General features: G+C 41.2%; 1 protein-coding gene across 10 annotated transcripts in view; it reads right to left on the bottom strand.

The window, feature by feature from the left end:
* MCF2 (MCF.2 cell line derived transforming sequence) overlaps positions 1–17,299 on the bottom strand; it is a 208,738-nt gene that overhangs the window by 104,007 nt on the left and 87,432 nt on the right. For 6 of the 10 annotated variants that reach the window (XR_005773943.1, XM_040405657.1, XM_040405660.1 and 3 more), the window contains exons 5-10: positions 10,758–10,877; positions 9,790–9,906; positions 5,379–5,531; positions 3,954–4,132; positions 795–909; positions 193–312 (exon numbers count right to left, since the gene is read on the bottom strand). Coding sequence is in view for 9 of the 10 variants with exons in the window: in XM_040405657.1 (XP_040261591.1) it covers positions 193–312; positions 795–909; positions 3,954–4,132; positions 5,379–5,531; positions 9,790–9,906; positions 10,758–10,877 (804 nt within the window). In the remaining variant the exon portion in view is untranslated. The remainder of the gene's footprint in view (positions 1–192; positions 313–794; positions 910–3,953; positions 4,133–5,378; positions 5,532–9,789; positions 9,907–10,757; positions 10,878–17,299) is intronic. The other 4 variants (XM_040405663.1, XM_040405664.1, XM_040405662.1 and 1 more) reach the window with 3 other exon arrangements.

The following is a 17,299-nucleotide window of genomic DNA, read 5'->3' as shown; positions in this document are numbered from 1 at the left end:
TGACTAAAGAGTAGCCTCAAGCCAAATCAGTTCATTAGGCACAGCAGATCCACTTCTGCTTCCACAAGAGCTCTTTAATGTGTTAGACACTGATTTACCCAACTAACATTGTGATAAAAGGGACAATATTCTTCCTTCTGGAGGAGAGCTCATTAAAATAGTGTTTTTCAGGGACCAGACAAGCAGTCTTACCTTAGACCTTTCTTCAAGGTTACTCAACTCCACCAGTCCCTGCTTGACGTCAGATATATTGTCTCCTGTATCAGGAACACCAGTTTGTTGTGCCATCAAAAAGTCAGTAGCATTCTTCAGCTAGTGAATAATATATAGCATACAGTCATGTTCAATGCTCTTCCTGTTGTTACATTCTAGAATTATCTCAGCATACTTTCTGTTCATCTTTTGTTAGTTGCATGTGACATTTCATATACAGTCGTTAGATGTCAATGACTGTAAAAAATAAATCTGCTTATGGCAGCACAATATAAACCATAAATGTAGACAACACATTCAAAATCATAAATTTTTTGTCCTCTTCAAAATTGAAGATTAAAAAACAAAATGTAGCACAATAATAATTATTTTTTTGGTGTGCATTTGTGCTATCAACTATAGTAAGAAGATAATGGACTAAGGGGGGGTTACCTTTAAGCCTTGAATTTTATCTCAGCAGAAGGTTGAAGTGGAGGAAATTATTATTACAATATTAATTTAAGATATTAAGATATTTTGTTAACTAATCTGATTCTATGTGCTGTACATTATACTATACAATTATTATTATTATATTATACCTCTTGGAAATTCTGTTCAAACTTGAGTAGTTCTAAGTATTGCTCCATTTTTAGCTGGTGTTTCTCCCAAAACCCATCAAAAGCGCTTTCCATCTCATGTAACTGTGCCAGCAACCTTTAAAACAGAGACACGTCACTAATTTATAAGACACAGAGGAACATACTGGATAACGCTGCAAGACTCTTCCAATACCTATGGTTCTTACAGCTGAAACACAAATACAATATTTAAAGTCGATCTCATCCTTTAACACCAAGTCATTTTTAGGCTGAAAATTCTGTTATGATTAATTATTATGGTAGGAGCTTTATTTTTCTGATACAGAACTCCAAATCACCTGCAAAGAAAAAGATTTAAAGGGATTTTCTGGGTTTTTAACACTGATGATCTACTGTCAGGTTATAATATTGGTGACACCTGGCTTCCCCGCCAATCAGCTGTTTGAAGAGGCCGCAGCACTCCATTATATTGCAATACAATAATATCATTATAACCCTATTACACGATTACTAGTATAATACTACAATATTATTTTTGAATGCCGATCAGATGAAACTTGAATCTTATGGATCATTGTGTTCCTTAACCACTTGACCAGCCTGCTTTGGGCCTTACGGACCAAGCATTGTTCTTCATTTATTCATCGTCTCCTTCCAAGAGCTATAACTTTTTTTTTTTTTCGTCTATGTAGCTGTATGTATGTAGCTGATTAACTTTTTTTAATGAAGAACTCCTGCAAAAAATTTTATTCTCTGACCTGTTAGAAAGGTACATGATGTAATCTGTGGTGAATGTAATTTTCTCACCAGTGTCTGTATTTGTGAGTTATACCTCCCTAGATCTTCTCACCTGTGTCATGTGACCAGCAATCAGACTCTCCAACTGACACAGCATCTTATGTGTGGACAGGAAGTCAGTTTTTCCATGTATTCCTATGGGAGCCTCACTCTGAGTCTTATAGGACTGAATAGAGACGTAACTGACTTCCTGTCCTGTGTCAGTTGGAGATCAGAGAGTTGGTCACATGACATCACTTGCTAGTAGGTCAGAGAATAAAAATGTTGTCGAGAGTTCTACTTTAATGGTTTCTGGGAGGAAGATGGGAAAAAACAGCAATACTGCCACTGAGTTTTTATGTTATAAATTTTGCAGCGTTCATTTTTCGGCATAAATAATATAATATTATTCTTTGAGTAAGTACAATTACAGTGATACCAAATACATATATGGATTCATTTATCAAACTAGTGTAAATTAGAACTGGCTTAGTTGCCTTTAGCAACCAATCAGATTCCACCTTTTACTTTTGACAACTCCTTTGGAAAAAGAAAGATGGAATCTGATTGAAGTTTCTATGTTTTACTATATTTGTGCAATAAAACTGCTTTTTTGGGCTTGATTTTTGCAGGACATCTTGTAGTTTTCATTTCTATCATTTGGAGTTAAATAACTGTTTTTGATCGCTTATCAAACATGTGGAGATTAAATTTTTGCAATTTTTTTCATTGAAAAGCGTTTTTCAATGAAAAAAGCCTATTTTTATTGCAATTTTTCTATTTACCTTTTTTTTAAAACTTTTTTAACCACTTAATAGTCCCACAAGGCGACTATAACAGGCCATCTTTTGATTGCTTCTAAAATACAATGCACTATCCCCATAGTGCATTGCATTTTAATGTCAGTGCTATACTGACGTTGACCAGCAGGCTCCGCCAGAGACCTACTGGAGAACACTCAAAGCAGGCTTGGGGCCTATACCAGGTCCCAGCCTGCCTATAAACACATCAGTGATCTCATTTGCGGGGTGACGATGGAAGACAGAGGGAGTTCGCTCACACTGTCATAACTTACATGCAGCATGCCACATTGCCCACGGAATGTAAGGGGTTAAACAGCCCATATCGGAAATCATGTGAGAGCTGAGCCCCCCCCCCCACTTTCCTTGAAAACGTGGAGGCCCAGCCTAAGGCACTTTAGTGCCGTAAGAAGGCGCATGGGTAGTTACTAAGGGGGTTAACAAAAAGGACTGGCTGCTGTAATCATTATCCAGTTGCTACACAGAAACCACAACCCATTGTGGTCAGAATAGAAGCACAAAATACCAAAAATAGCAAAATATTTCTCACAGCACTACAGGAAACTTGCCAGACTATGCGCACTTCTATTGTCCTGGCCACCAGAATGGTGGTCGTGCTTGTACACTATAGGAAAAGGGACCAGCCTCTCTGGTGGCTGGGACCATGGAAGTGCGCACAGGCCAGCAAATTCCCTGTAGTGTGTAAGCACGATCACCGTTGCTGGATTGCATAGTGGTCGTAACCATTGTAAGAAGGCACAAGGGACCATCGTTGATGGTACATATGTGTCACCAAGGTTCCCTGCCTCGGTGAAGTAAGAGCCAGTATTTCAGGTGTCAGCGGCAGTGGGTGGTTGACACTTTGTTATTTAGTATAGCTGTGAATAGCTGAACCGGGATGGCTCTTACTGGGAGTAGTTAAAGTGCTGGGTGGGTGACTACTCCCCATGTTCCAGGCCAGGTTTTGACTGGCCTACAAAAAAAAGCCAGCAGTGTCAGGTGGTGGTGATTGCCTCTCTCTGACAGAGGAGCTCTGTGGAGTGCTGTGTTGGATCAGCGTCTGAGCTGGAATTGCAGTGCCTAAAAGACTGAGGACAAAGCAAAGTCCACCTACACCCCGTGGGGTTACGGTACTGTGGACTTCATTGTTTCTTTAAGGCCGGCTGGAGCAAGCCGGTCGCTGCCATTTACTGCATTATTGTTTTGTCAAGGATAAAAGACAACCATTGCTTTGCTTTCACCGCTAAAAGGCTGCTGCTCTGTTCTTATCTGAAGGCTACCATTGGGGCAGATCCCTACACCATGAAAAAGAGCAGTTCATGATGGAAAAAGGAGCCAAGCCAGCAAAGGAAGCAATATGGACAATCACAATACATTAGTAAGTGCTGGTATTAACTTTGTCTTCATGATAAATGCCATTTGCTGCAGTGAGACAATCCCTTTAAAGTATTGTGGGTGCCCTGTAATGACATATTAAAATGCAGATGCTGTACAGAGAACCAGTTTGTGTTTCTCAATACAACTTGATCTAAATTTGCTAAAAAAAAATTGTATGATAAGCAAAAAATATGGCTATACGTACTTCTCCAATGAGTATAACTGATGTGTTATCCCTATAGATGGATATGTGTTGTACCTGTTCACAGTTTCCCAATCTCCGTGTTTTCCACAGGTTTGCTGTTCTGTAATTAAACTTGTGCTTGGTCTTTCAAAACTGTCCAGCAGTAAGCCCCCTTCTTTTGTTACGGAGGTAATGTCTTTCTGCAAGTAGAAGCCATCCAGTTAAACCAAAAGTAATTGTGTGGTTATTACGTGGACATTTTGTCATTTATACAGATTATTGAAACTTGAGCAGTAGCACTAAATTTCCTGCATGTTTATGGTGGGACCTACATGACTTCCTTATCTTGAGGAACCATCTTCTCTATCAGCCTAGTTAATCATCTCCGGCACCTCCTTCTGTCACACTGAGCAGTATCTTCTCATCTCTCTTATCACAGAACATGCTGCACACTGAGTTTTGAAGACACAGAAGAGGCTGCTCAATGTGTGATGAACCCCCTATAATCACATATAGAAAAGCAGGTCCTCTATATACAGTATGCCATTACACCTCGATCTACTGTTAGACATAGAGAATATGTGCAGAGAGGTTTAGGTATGCAAGATTATTAAATGCTGGTCCAAAAGCAAAAAGGACTTGGTTTTTGCACTGATAAACCAGGCTCAATATCTTGTAGGTCTAACTCAGCATAATGTAATGATACCTTTCATTAAGTGATCTGTTTCATTCTGCAGAAAACATACTTTTAATACATGAGCAGGTCCACCCTCCCTTGCTCTTCCTGCTTCTTCTGCCAGACTCTCCTTCTTCTTCATTGACAGGGCCAGGAAAGATGAATGTACAGGAAACTGACCATGTCAATCAAAGGGAGGGAGAAGCTGGCAGAGGAAAGGGAGGGCCTGGCAGAGGAACTGGAAGGAGCAAAAGTGCCTTGGGCCTGCCCTTGGTGCACTTAACTCCTCATGTATTAAAACTAAGTATATTTTCTGCAGAATTAAGCAACAGATGGCTAAGTGAAAGGTAGCAATAAATTCAGCTGAACTAACCCTACAAGGCCTTTTGTCTGTCTCCCTGATAGACCCTTTGAGGCTTGATAACTTAGATTGGAAGTAATAAGTGCAGTAAGATGCAATTGCTGGAAATATTGGACTATATATATATATATATTGCAAAAACAACAAAAAAACGTTGAGGGTCCAAAGCATGTCAAATGATCACAGCATCTGTATCTATAGGTGATTTTCCCAACATATCAGGATGTAATCTATTATATGGTCACCAAGTAAAAATGCTATTGCAAGAAAACTGTAGAAGTAATGGACGTTACAGTCAGTTGACCCTTAGTGTTCGTATTTTTTAAGCAGTGCAGCTACGGTAACAGAAAAAATGCTGCTCCTTCAAGTCTTGAGGTAATCTGTCTTCATAAAATCCAATTTAACGTACCTTCAATTGGCAGTATTTTTCAGTGCGGTTTGCTAAAATGTGCTCAATTGAATAGACGTCGCTCGGTAATTCGGTCTCAGCCAGTTCAGTACCGAAGGCCTGCAGCATCTGAGCAATTTCCTTCACTGTCAAGGCAAAGCCCTCAATGGCCTGCTTGTGAGAAATAAAATGACAATAGAAGAAATCTTAAATAAAGGTTTTACGATAGCTGTGTCACAGAAGAGTCAACACTATTCTCTTATGGAATCCTTAAAGGGGTTCTCTGGGAATTAAGAAAATAAAAATACTTAAATATTACTTTATTATAAATATATTCCCATATACCTTTCATTAGCTACTGTATAATGGCTCATTTTGTCTAGGGAGCAATCATTGGGAGAAATAAAATGGCCGCCGTCCTATTACTACACACAAAACCTGTCCTAATCACACAGAACTGAGCTAAAGAGCTGCCTCATCCTCCTCTCTGCTGGACAGGGATTATCCTGAATACAGTTTAATTTGATCTTCATCTGAATCTCTGTAGGAATGGAGCTCATGAGGAGACATGAAGTACAGAGAGGAGGTGAGGGTGTGCCTGATGGGCCGCAGCACTTGTATGCAATCTTCATTACCACAGCTCCACATTACCACAGCCTGTTCTGTCCGTCCTCTCTTTACTTCAGCTGTTTCCTCATGAACGCCATTCCTATAGAGATTCAGCTGAAGATCTTATCAGCTGTATTCAGGATCATAATCCATGACAAGAAGAGCAGAGAGGAGGATGAGCCAGCTCTTTACCTCAGTGTTGTGAAGTAACTTGTCCTCCTGTGTGATTAGGACAGGTTTTGTGTGGACTAATAGGACGGCGGCCATTTTATTTCTCCTGATGATTGCTCCCTAGATAAAATGAGCAACCATAACTAATAAAAGGTATTTGGGAATATATTTATAATAAAGTAATATTTAAGTATTTTTATTTTCTTAATTTCTGGAGAACCCCTTTAAAGATAATTGGAACATACAAAGATTTTCTTGCCTAACTACATTCAAAGCTTAAAGAGAATCTGTCGATGCAAACCTGCTGTCAGACGTAGGTAGGGGCAGAGAACGGAAGGTGATACATGCATCTGACCCTGCTTTTTAATGAATTTTTAATCCCACAAGTGCATCTCCCGCAAGCCCAAAGGCTACATTGCTTCAGGCTCAGTGTATGAGCTGCTCCACAGCCCCCCTCCCTCGAGAGATGACTGTAGTGTGTAAGTGTGAAGCCTACATTGGTGAAATGTGTTTAGGAGCCATTACACAAGGTTTTATGGTCTTCTGTACTGTAGGATGGCCCTTGTTTTGATGGACCATTTGTTATGGGCCTCAGGCTTTACCAATGTTTCACAGGCATAGTAAGGTACCATAAAAAAGTTGAGCACTTGGGGGTTCAAGAATAGTGACACACTGAAGTACCAATTAAAGGTATCTGTACAAATAGGAAATGTGTCACCAGAGTCTCTGAATAGATGTCTAATAACTCCAAAATAATTTAAGAAGCTGCTGTCACTAGTATATTCTCATTACAACTGCCATAATGTTGTCATTCACTACATCACTATCATGTCATATCGTTGTTATATCTGTCTGCTGATATCTCTTATAGCAGGATATTGCTTGCCGGTGCCACATGCTGATGGTAGTAATTCCATTTCAGAAAGACAGAAATATTGCTGCCAGACTTTTGCATGAAGATCTTGATATTTCTATTTTTCCATCTGGAAATTTGATTTATATAAACAGCAATCTTCTTGGACACATTTATTGGTGGAATGTTACCATTTAAAATTTGCCAGTTATGCCATCCTGTATTATCCTATGAGGTCTATAATAAACGAGCCCATATTATATTGATAGGAGTCAGGGAAGATGACTTTCTGTAAAGGGGGTCAAAGTCCATTAGGACCATCTTGACATCTGTGTCCTCATTTTCATATTTCTGTTCCATCATAGACTAGAAAAAACGATTGCCACGCTGTCAATGATCTCAATGCCGCAGCGGTCACATGAAGGACTCCAATGGTGCCAGATGGACCCCATCGACTATAATGGTTCTTTAGGGTTTTTCATGATGTCCATCATTTCACAAACAAAGATAACATAGCATGCTTCACAAATATTTTTTTCGGGAAATTGATAATGGCATTTCACTTGTGCCATTTTACCATGCAAGCCAGTGTTGGATGCTTGTGGGTTTGAATTTGGCCCACAGTGTGAAATGGTGGTTGATGTTGCCACTGCTCTGTGTTTGCATCTGTTCGACTAATCAGTTCATTAAGTCTGCTATTTAGTCTTGAGCGCTGCATTAGTTTAGTGCAGGGATGGCCAACCTGCGGCTCTCCAGCTGTTGCAAAGCTATACTGTAGCTCCCAGCATGCCTAGTCTGCCTACAGCTATCAGCCTACAGCAGGGCATGGTGGGAGTTGTAGTTTTACAACAGGTGGAGAGCCGCAGGATGGCCAGCCCTGGTTTAGTGGATTTCTGTTGAGTACTGTGACCTGCCCTGCTTGTGCAATTATGTCATGTTTTTCATGTCTTTTTTTGTCATGCCATCCTGATGTCTTGCTTTTATTCATTTGAAGTCTGTCTGTGCCCTGTGTTGGAGTTTATGTCTCAGGTTTTTATCTGGATCGTTCTGGTGATGTCAAGTTCTGGTGATGTCAAGTCTGAATTCTGACCTAGTTCCATATGCCCTTGTGAACTGTGTCCTGTTGCGACAGGGTGAATGTATTATGCATCCTTTCACCTAGACGTCTTGACCACTGTCGCCCAGTATCCACTATGTTTGTATGGGTTCCTGAAGTCTGTCTTGCCAAGTTCTGCTATGTCTGAACAATCTCCAAGTAGTCTTTTCCTGACGTCTGTGTGTCCAAATTTATGTAGTCCATATGCTTGAGTTCCTGAAGTCTGTCTGTGCGCCAGTGCTCAGTGTTTTGTCTCATGTCTTTAATTTGTGTTTGCCTTGGATTCACCTGTGTTCTGCTTGGTTTTGAATCATCCCATGGCTGTGTCCCTGGTGCTTTACACTAGTGTTCATGACCTTAATTGATCAGCTGACAAGTACACAGGAAACATCCCAGGAGCAGTGATGGCCAGTTGGCATTGTTCGTCCGCGAACACATGCGGGCTGCCATCTTTTCTCACAAGTCCGGCGAAGCACAGGTAAGCCCTTACCTGTGCCTGTGCGCGACCTGGTCTGAAATCAAATGCGGTCACCGGGAGCAGGCAGTTCCGAGAACAGCCGCCGGGGGCCTTCATCGGGCTGTTCTCGGAACTGCCTGCTCCCGCTGACCGCATTTGTTTCAGACCAGCTCGCGGCACACGTAAGGGCTTATCTGTGCCTCGCCGGACTTGTGAGAAAAGATGGCAGCCCGCATGTGTTCGCGGGCAAACAATGCGAACTGGACATCACTGCCCAGGAGGTAGCAGTCTATTCACTGACCTGCAGCAAAGTCTACATCACTCTACAGGGGTTAAAGGGTGAATACCGGGGAGTTGCCAGAACACTGCCCTTAGGGTTTGGTTCAACATCAAACCAGTTACTTTGCACAGAAGTTCCACAATCATTGTCCATTCGCCTGTTCGTAATGCAAATTTGATGAAATCTGTGATGGAGACTCTTAACAGATAAGATCCTAGTCTAAAGGCACCATATACACGCATTGGACTATTGTCGATTGCTATCAGCTAGCAATTAAATGCATAAGTTGAGCTTTCCCCAACAGATGATGTTGGGGGAGAGAAGGCTTGGGAGTGTTGATTTCAGTACCCGATCCTTTTGTTTTCCTCGGACATAAGCCACCTCTTATTCCTCTCTCCACATTTAAAACACTTAAACACTTGGCAGTTGGAAGAGATACAGTAGCTGCTGGTGAACGAGTGTTCGGCCATCAGCTATTGAAGGTGTGTGTGTGTGTGCTTTTTATCAGAATGGAGGTTCTAAAGATTTCAAATGACACACACAGGTAGTTGAGTTCAGTGGGCACTGAGTTTTCTGCAGCAAAAATTAATGTTTGGTGGTTACTTTCTCCAGCAATAGCGTCAGGTCAGATCATCATCGATCCTAGGGTTCAAAGAAAGATTTGGAAGTTCTCTAATTTTGAAGACAATAAGATCTACTTCTTATGGCCTAATTCACAAATAATCTGTTAGATCTTATTGCTGACATGTCCCATGTGTGCAGTGATAATAACACAGATAATGCAATTAAAACTGCATATGTTCTGTATAGATGGAGGTGGCGATCAGAATCCGTTCCTCTGGTGGGCCCAAGGTATTCCAAACTGGCAGTTCAGGTTTATAGACATAACTTGCTGAGAGGGAAAACAATGATGGGAAATAAAGTCTTTCATTCGAGCATAAAACATAAAGGTTTATGAAAACATACCGTTCTGTAGACAACCCAATCGCGATGCCGATATTCAAGTGTTCCCCCAAATTCTGTTGTTAGTTGTGTTTCATCGATGTACTTAAGTAAATCTGATGCAGAACTGAGCATAACCACCTAAGAACGTGAAGCAGTATGTTAAGTGATACATTTCAGTATTTTTATCATGATTAATAAAAAATAAATAAAAATAGGTTTCAAAGTAAGGATAGAAATACCATGTAGGGTAGGTGCCTGAAACATAACGATACCTCTCTTGTGAAAATGCACTCCTCCAATCTTGGGAAATGCTTCTTTTAATTTTTATGCAAATAAAGTTTTTGAAGGTACACGGAGCGGCCCACCAACAGTGCACCAGGAACCTTATTTGCATAAAAATAAAAAAAGCATTTCTCAGGACTAGATATTCCCAAGAAAGTCATGGTAAAATGCAATATGCTTTCTTTGAAACCGATTTGCTTCTATGGAAGCAAACAGAGCATGCAATGGCTATTCTATAACTTGTGATTTACTCAGAGGGTTAATGTGAAGTTTTGTGCCTGTTAGAGGCATTTTTGGGTCAATGCTTTTTTTTATATCTCAGCATGCTCTAGATGGGACATTTTATCTCTCATTTTCTAGTGTTTTTGTCCCATAGACAGCCTCTATTTTTTTTTGTTTGTTTTTTGCCCCGCTTGAACAAACACAAGTGTCACTGTGTGTTATCTTTTTAATGGCATTATTGCATGGCTTTTATTACCATTGTATTTTTCTGATATTGCTCTAAAGTGGAAGGGTACATACTTTCCTATATAAAAAGGCAAGCTTTGCAAAAAAAAAAAAAAATTAAAACACACTATTTGGTCAAAAATGCAAAAGAAACCCTTCGCAAATCTATGATAAAAACATAGTCTAGCTGGCAGGATCCTAACACAGCTTGAATTTACTGAATATAAGACTAAAATGTAAGATTTAGTTTTGTGTTTTACCGGAAGCTTTAGTATAAAGTCCTCCTGGCTGAAGCGAAATCCAATGTCAGTGAAAGTCCGCTGAAAAAATCCTGAAGGCCTTAAGACCAGAACTAGATGAAGGCTCCCAGGAAATGAATGCTAAAGACAAGAAAAGTACAAACCTTTTTTAGATACAAGATCACAATGATGTCAACGCTGTGAATATCTGTAGAGCTCGGGCCTAGTGAATATGGGTGAACGTGGCGGTTGTTACCGATATCTCTACCTGCCTAAAGAGGAACCTGGGAACATGTCCTATGCCGTTCATTCCCTTTGAGGTCTGAGCTAAACATGATTGACGCTTTCTCTCCTCTCCATGGACCGGTCTACTATATTCAATTCATATACAGATGTCTCTTTGTTTACCTTGACTTTTTAGTTGGCAATATCCTGAAATGCGTTGTGTAAGATAAGAGGACCAGCTTTAAAAAAAAAAAAAAAAGCGGTACTCCTAATTTTTTAGGAAAGGTAACAAAGAATACATCTGCACTAGAGACACTACATAAGGCAATCCCATAGGCAGGAATTCCCTTGTACGTCCTACAGCAGAGTCTAATGGTAGCCTGCAAATGACTTTAGCATGGTGAAAGCTTAGAATTTTCAAATTGTAGATAGCCCTGTAGGTTCTCAGTATTGCTAACAGGTGTGAAAAGCTTAAGATGGGCCAAACCGCATCCTGTTTCCATACATCTATAGGTATACAAAGAAAGAAAAGTGTGTGCTGAGATTTCTGTTATATCATACCAAGGAGATCTCCTATCCATGTGCACCCAGGGGTGTAGCTATAGGGGGTGTTGCTACAGGGCCCAGGAGCCTGCGGAGGCCCAAAGACCCTTGTGCCGCATAAGAAGACACCGGTATTATAGAAAGTACATGCTGGGCGGGCTCTGTTATAGATTTTGCACTGGGGTCCAGAAAGTTCAAGTTAGTCCTCTGGCTGGAGGGAAGGGGTTAGGTCAAGAATTTGGCATGGGGGAGGGGTGCTGTTTCAATTTTTGCCTCAGGCAGCAGGAAGACTGTGCTTCCCTGCCTCTGGCCAAAAAGCACTGAGGGAAAAGGGGCCCAAGCTGAACTCTTGCACCAGGGCCCGTGAGCCTTTAGCTACACCCCTATGTGCACCACTGTTACCTGAGTGAAATACTTTATCAATTCAAGTTAAAAAAAAATTAATATATTCAAGCAATTCCCAATAATAATCTTGATATCAGGAGGAACATCTCTTTACAGTAAGAAGCCCAGATCCTACATATCACTCCCTTCTATACAAATCTGTAGGCTTACAAACTGCAATAAATATACAGGTGAAACTCGAAAAAATTTGAATATCGTGCAAAGTTCATTTATTTCAGTAATGCAACTTAAAAGGTGAAACTAACATATGAGATAGACTCATTACCTGCAAAGCGAGATATTTCAAGCCTTTATTTGTTATAATTTGGATGATTATGGCTTATAGTTTATGAGAACCCCAAAGTCACAATTTTGAGGTACCCTTTGCTCAGGGGATATGGATTAATTATCTGACTAGAGTGTGACACTTTGAGCCTAGAATATTGAACCTTTTCACAAAATTCTAATTTTAAGCTGCATTAATGCAATTCCTTTTAATTTGCATTACTGAAATAAATGGACTTTTGCACGATATTCTAATTTTTCGAGTTTCACCTGTAGGTGGATAAGGAGTTGACTATCATATCATTAGTCAGATTACGTGTATTTATTGCGAACTACACATAGAGGGGCAGAGAGAAGATGTGAAACATGGGCTGTAAGGAGTTCATATGTCACAAGGTTATATGTAATGCGCTGGTCAACCTAATGTTCAATCAAGGTGTCATTGGAAGTGTTATAAGACACTTTGACCAGGTTTACAGGACACAAATACCATCATACAGAATTCCTACAAGGTAATGAATGACCATATCTGAAGACTATTGTCAAGCAGACATTAAGCTATAGCACATGTACAGTAGTATGGTCATACATGATTTCAGCACCATGGACAACAGGGAAAAGTGAGCATCGTAGGAATGAGTCGGTCAGGCTGATCATGGCCGTAGGACAACTGTGAATTACCATAAATTATACATGTCAACCAGAATGACCCTAATATGTCATAAGAGCAATCACTTAAAACATGTCCCAGCATGGACATCCAACCACAAATCCAGTGTATGAAGTGTGTGCTAATATTTGTATATTTTTAATATTGATCTAATATATCTTAAGTAAAAACTTTTCTGATAGTTCTGCTTAAACCTCCCTTACCATTTTGTACCTAAAGCTTCTATGCAGACCTATGTGTCTCCATGGTTAAAGGTTATGAACAACTTTGGAAGCATTTTTTTTTAATATTACATCCTACGCATTTTGGGCTAAGGCTACTTTCACACTTGCGGCAGAGTGATCTGGCAAGCAGTTCCGTTGATCCGGCAATCTGCATGTAAACAGACAGCATTTATAGATGGATCCGGATGCGGATCCGTCTCACAAATGCATTGCAAGAACGGCTCTGTCTGTCCGTTTGTCAAACGGATCCGTTTCTATTTTTTTTCACATTTTTAAAGGTCTGCGCATGCGCAGACCGGAAGGACGGTACCGGCATTGCGGTATTTTTAATGCCGGATCCGGCATTAATACATTTCAATGTAAATTAATGCCGGATCCGGCAATCCGGCAAGTGTTCCGGAATTTTGGACGGAGATAAAACCGCAGCATGCTGCGGTATTATCTCTGTCCTGAAAAGTAAAAAAGACTGAACTGACGACATCCTGATGCATCCTGAACAGATTTCTCTCCATTCAGAATACATGGGGATAAAACTGATCAGTTATTGTGAAAGTACCCTTAAATGATTTTTTTCACTTGACCTTTATCAACATTTTTCAACAGTTCTTCTTCTACAGCTCTCACTTTCCGTTCACTTGCATACTAGCCGGCTCTCTGATTCACACTGTATCCGTCAGAGAGCTGCTGTGTCTGTAGCCCTTATCTCTGAACTCCTGACAGCTCATAAACACTCATTTAAGCTAAAATTTTACAAAACCGATAGGAATTTAACTAAGGACTACTAAGATAAGGAATACAGATCAGGTCATCAGAGCAGTTCAGTTCTGATGGATTCAGTGTGAAACAGAAAGCCTGCTAGCCTGCAAATGCACTTAATGTGAACTCTGTTAACGTGAACTATTTTTTTTTATAACAACCAACTGAAAAAAAGGTTTTTTTGCCAATGCAATGATAAAAATGTCCCAAAGGTGTCTGTAGTAGGGATGAATAAGTCAATTCTCATTAACAGGAGCTGTTCACTTAGAAGGGGTTGTCCCCACTGGTGAAGAGGCACCAACCTGCCTGTTGATGGTCAGGGCTGGACATCTTACCCAGGTTTGACAATCTTGGTCCTCCAAGTACCAATGCAGGCATCAAAGCTGAAATTCAGCTTCATCCACTATGCTTGTCCTACATACTGGAAGTGTAGTGGTCCATGCGCAGTTGGTGCTCCAAATCAAATTTGAGCTTCGGTGCCTGCACTGATACTCGGAGCAGCGGTGCGGAGCCCAGATTATCAGGACCCCGCTAGATGTCCAGCGGGCAGGTGGATGCTTCTTTACCTGTGGAGACAGCCCCTCACAGGTGAAGAGCTCCTGCTAATGAGACGAATCTATTCATTAGAGTTCTTCGTTCATCCCTGGTTTATAGCCTTTAAAGACTACAGCATATACCCTGTCTACTGCTTACTAACCTACAGAATGTAAGCTACCAAGTCAGGATCAGAACAGCGCTTGTTTATAGTCTGTATCTATGGAAACACATTGGTCTGTGAACACAAAACGGCTGAGATGTTTATTTTAGATGCATTACAGTAATACAAAAGATAGGCTACATATCCTCCGGTTGTATCAGCCTATTGTTTAAAAGCTACCAGTCATAGTCTAGCCAGGATCCCCCTTCTTCTCGTTAGTTCTGTCAATCAGATGCTAATAGTGCCCCTATACCTGCAGAACTACAAGTTCCAGGAAGACAATTGCAAACGATAGCATTATTCCCTGGATCATTCTGCAAGCTGAGTTAGAAAAGAAGAAGAACTACAAGTAGAACTATAAGTCCCAGCAAGTACTGCCCACTGATACAATAAAAAGTGATTAAAAACCACAAGGACAAACAATAGTATTATTCCCTGGATCTAATACAACCTGAGATTGTAAAGATCAACCACAAGTAAAACTATAAGCCCCAGCAAGTACTGACCACTAAGACAATAAAAACTGATTAAAAACTATAGTATTATTCCCTGGATCATTCTGCAAGCGGAGTTAGAAAAGAAGAACTACATGTGGAACTATAAGTCCCAGCAAGTACTGCTCACTGATACCATAAAAACAAGGACAAACAATAATATTATTCCCTGGATCACCATACAACCTGAGATAGTAAAGATCAACCACAAGTAGAACTATAAGCCCCAGCAAGTACAATAAAAACTATAAGCACAAACAATAGTATTATTCCCTGGAGTTAGAAAAGAAGAACTACAAGTGGAACTGCAAGTCCCAGCAGACACTGCCACCCAATCTAATAGGCCACTGTCAATACCATAATACAGCTTCAAATGAATTGTAAGCTTTTTAGGCTAGACATAGTACAGATATACAAATGTCGCAGAGCTGAACTGGTCACTTGTGTCACCTCTGTTCGACCTAAGTCCTAGGTAAACCAAGTTATTGAGGAGCTGTACTAAAAGACAGGCTACCGCCTCAGCTCTGCTACATCTAGTTTGCATTCATTACTTTGGTAAGGAACTACGTCTGGGTCCCTGCTGCAGAAATAACCCTCCAATGACACTAAGAACTACTTCTCGTGGAAACACATCGTCCCAGATGTAGGCCAGGTATAATTAGAACTGGACCAGAGGACCAGTCTGGTTCTGGAAGTGATTGCAGCCGCGTTTGACCTGCATACGACCAGGAGCCAGTGTTATGGAGGTGAAACTTGGCTACGTGTCTGCAGAGCGGAGTCTGCATTATGTATGTGATGTACATCAGCAGTTTGTGCTGCAGTCCCGAAGCCTCTGAACTTGTGCTGCACAGACTGCAGTCAGAGCCCTTACCGCATTCCTCCGAAACCTCATCATTCCTCTTGGGGGGTTTCCTTCGGCCATGCCTTCCGATAATTATTCTCCTCTTGCTATTGCCAGGGCAGCATGGGTGATATATATGATCTGGCTGCTGGTGAATGCTCAGAAACTGCTAAGAAGTGACTGACGAGCTGAAGCAGAGCTGTCGCTGCTGCAGCCGTTGCCATTACCACAGCACTGCGAAAAGGAAGGAACTACCGGACTACAAAACTGCTCCGAGCCCTGCATTGATTCGCCAGCGTTCATGTTAATCTCCGGCATACACTCATTTACTGGCTCTCATAGCCACACGGAGCAGCATCACAGCCCGGACCAGCGCAGCAGCACACCTGTCTCCTGCATGTGACGCGGAGTTAACCCCTTAAACCCCGGACGGGACATACACAGGCCACACGTCTGACTGTGACTCTGCAGTCAGCGTGAAGAATAAATCACTGCAAGCAGAGACGTCTTAGGCAGTCTCGAGCCAGTACCAAGGAGGGGGAGCCTGAGAAGTATAGGAAGCCTCAATTATTTGGATTCAATCCAAACTGTAGGTAAACTGCAGCAAAAAAAACTGCACCGTGTGCATCAGGCCTTGCCGGGTGGCTCACACTTTATTCCCAATAGATGATGGTATGTGAGATGTTGTAATATCTACATTGGGGTGCCCTGTGATAGCTGCACTACAGTTCCCTCCATCTGTAGACTATAAAGAGCTGTTTTACTTTAAACCAATAGCTTTTTTTTTTTTTCGTTGAGTTTTGCTATTCACAGAGCCCCAGAGAGAGAACATTTTCTATTCTTGTCCATGTTGCAGACAAGAATAGTCATTGTTACAACGGATCCACAAATGAAAACGGATACAACACAGACGTCATATTTTGCGGATACATGCGATTGTGTGAATGCACCCTTAACCAGCGCTATACCGAAGATGTAGAAGTCTCCTTAAATATTTCTCTTTAGACATCTTTTAGTAAGATCTGTTTCCAGGAAAGATGGGTATAATGACAATGTGAGCCACTCCTGAATGGCAAGCCTGCTTAGTTATACAAAAGTAACTATTTCTTAGTTATATCTGTGAACAGGTGAACCTGTCTTAAGGCTCATTCATCTGTGTCCGATCCGCAATATTTGTGGATCGCCCACAGACCCATTTATTTCTAAGGGTCCGCAAAAAACACTGCAGACCAGGGGCGGACACAGACAGCAGAGGGCCCCTGTGCAAAGAATGTGCCCCCCCTCCTCTCAAGCCAAATTGTCAACATAACCTATTCCGTCCTAACATTACTTAGAGCAGTACAAAACATACAGGTTAAGACTACTTTCACACATGCAGCACTACACCACGGCCACCTGATCCGGCAGAGAATGCATGGAATTGGCCGGACACAAACTCAGGCAT

The sequence above is a fragment of the Bufo bufo genome, chromosome 8 (assembly GCF_905171765.1).
Source record: "Bufo bufo chromosome 8, aBufBuf1.1, whole genome shotgun sequence".
NCBI lineage: Eukaryota > Metazoa > Chordata > Amphibia > Anura > Bufonidae > Bufo > Bufo bufo.
The sequence above is the reverse complement of the archived record's forward strand: the minus strand, read 5'-3'. Positions and strand labels throughout refer to the sequence as shown.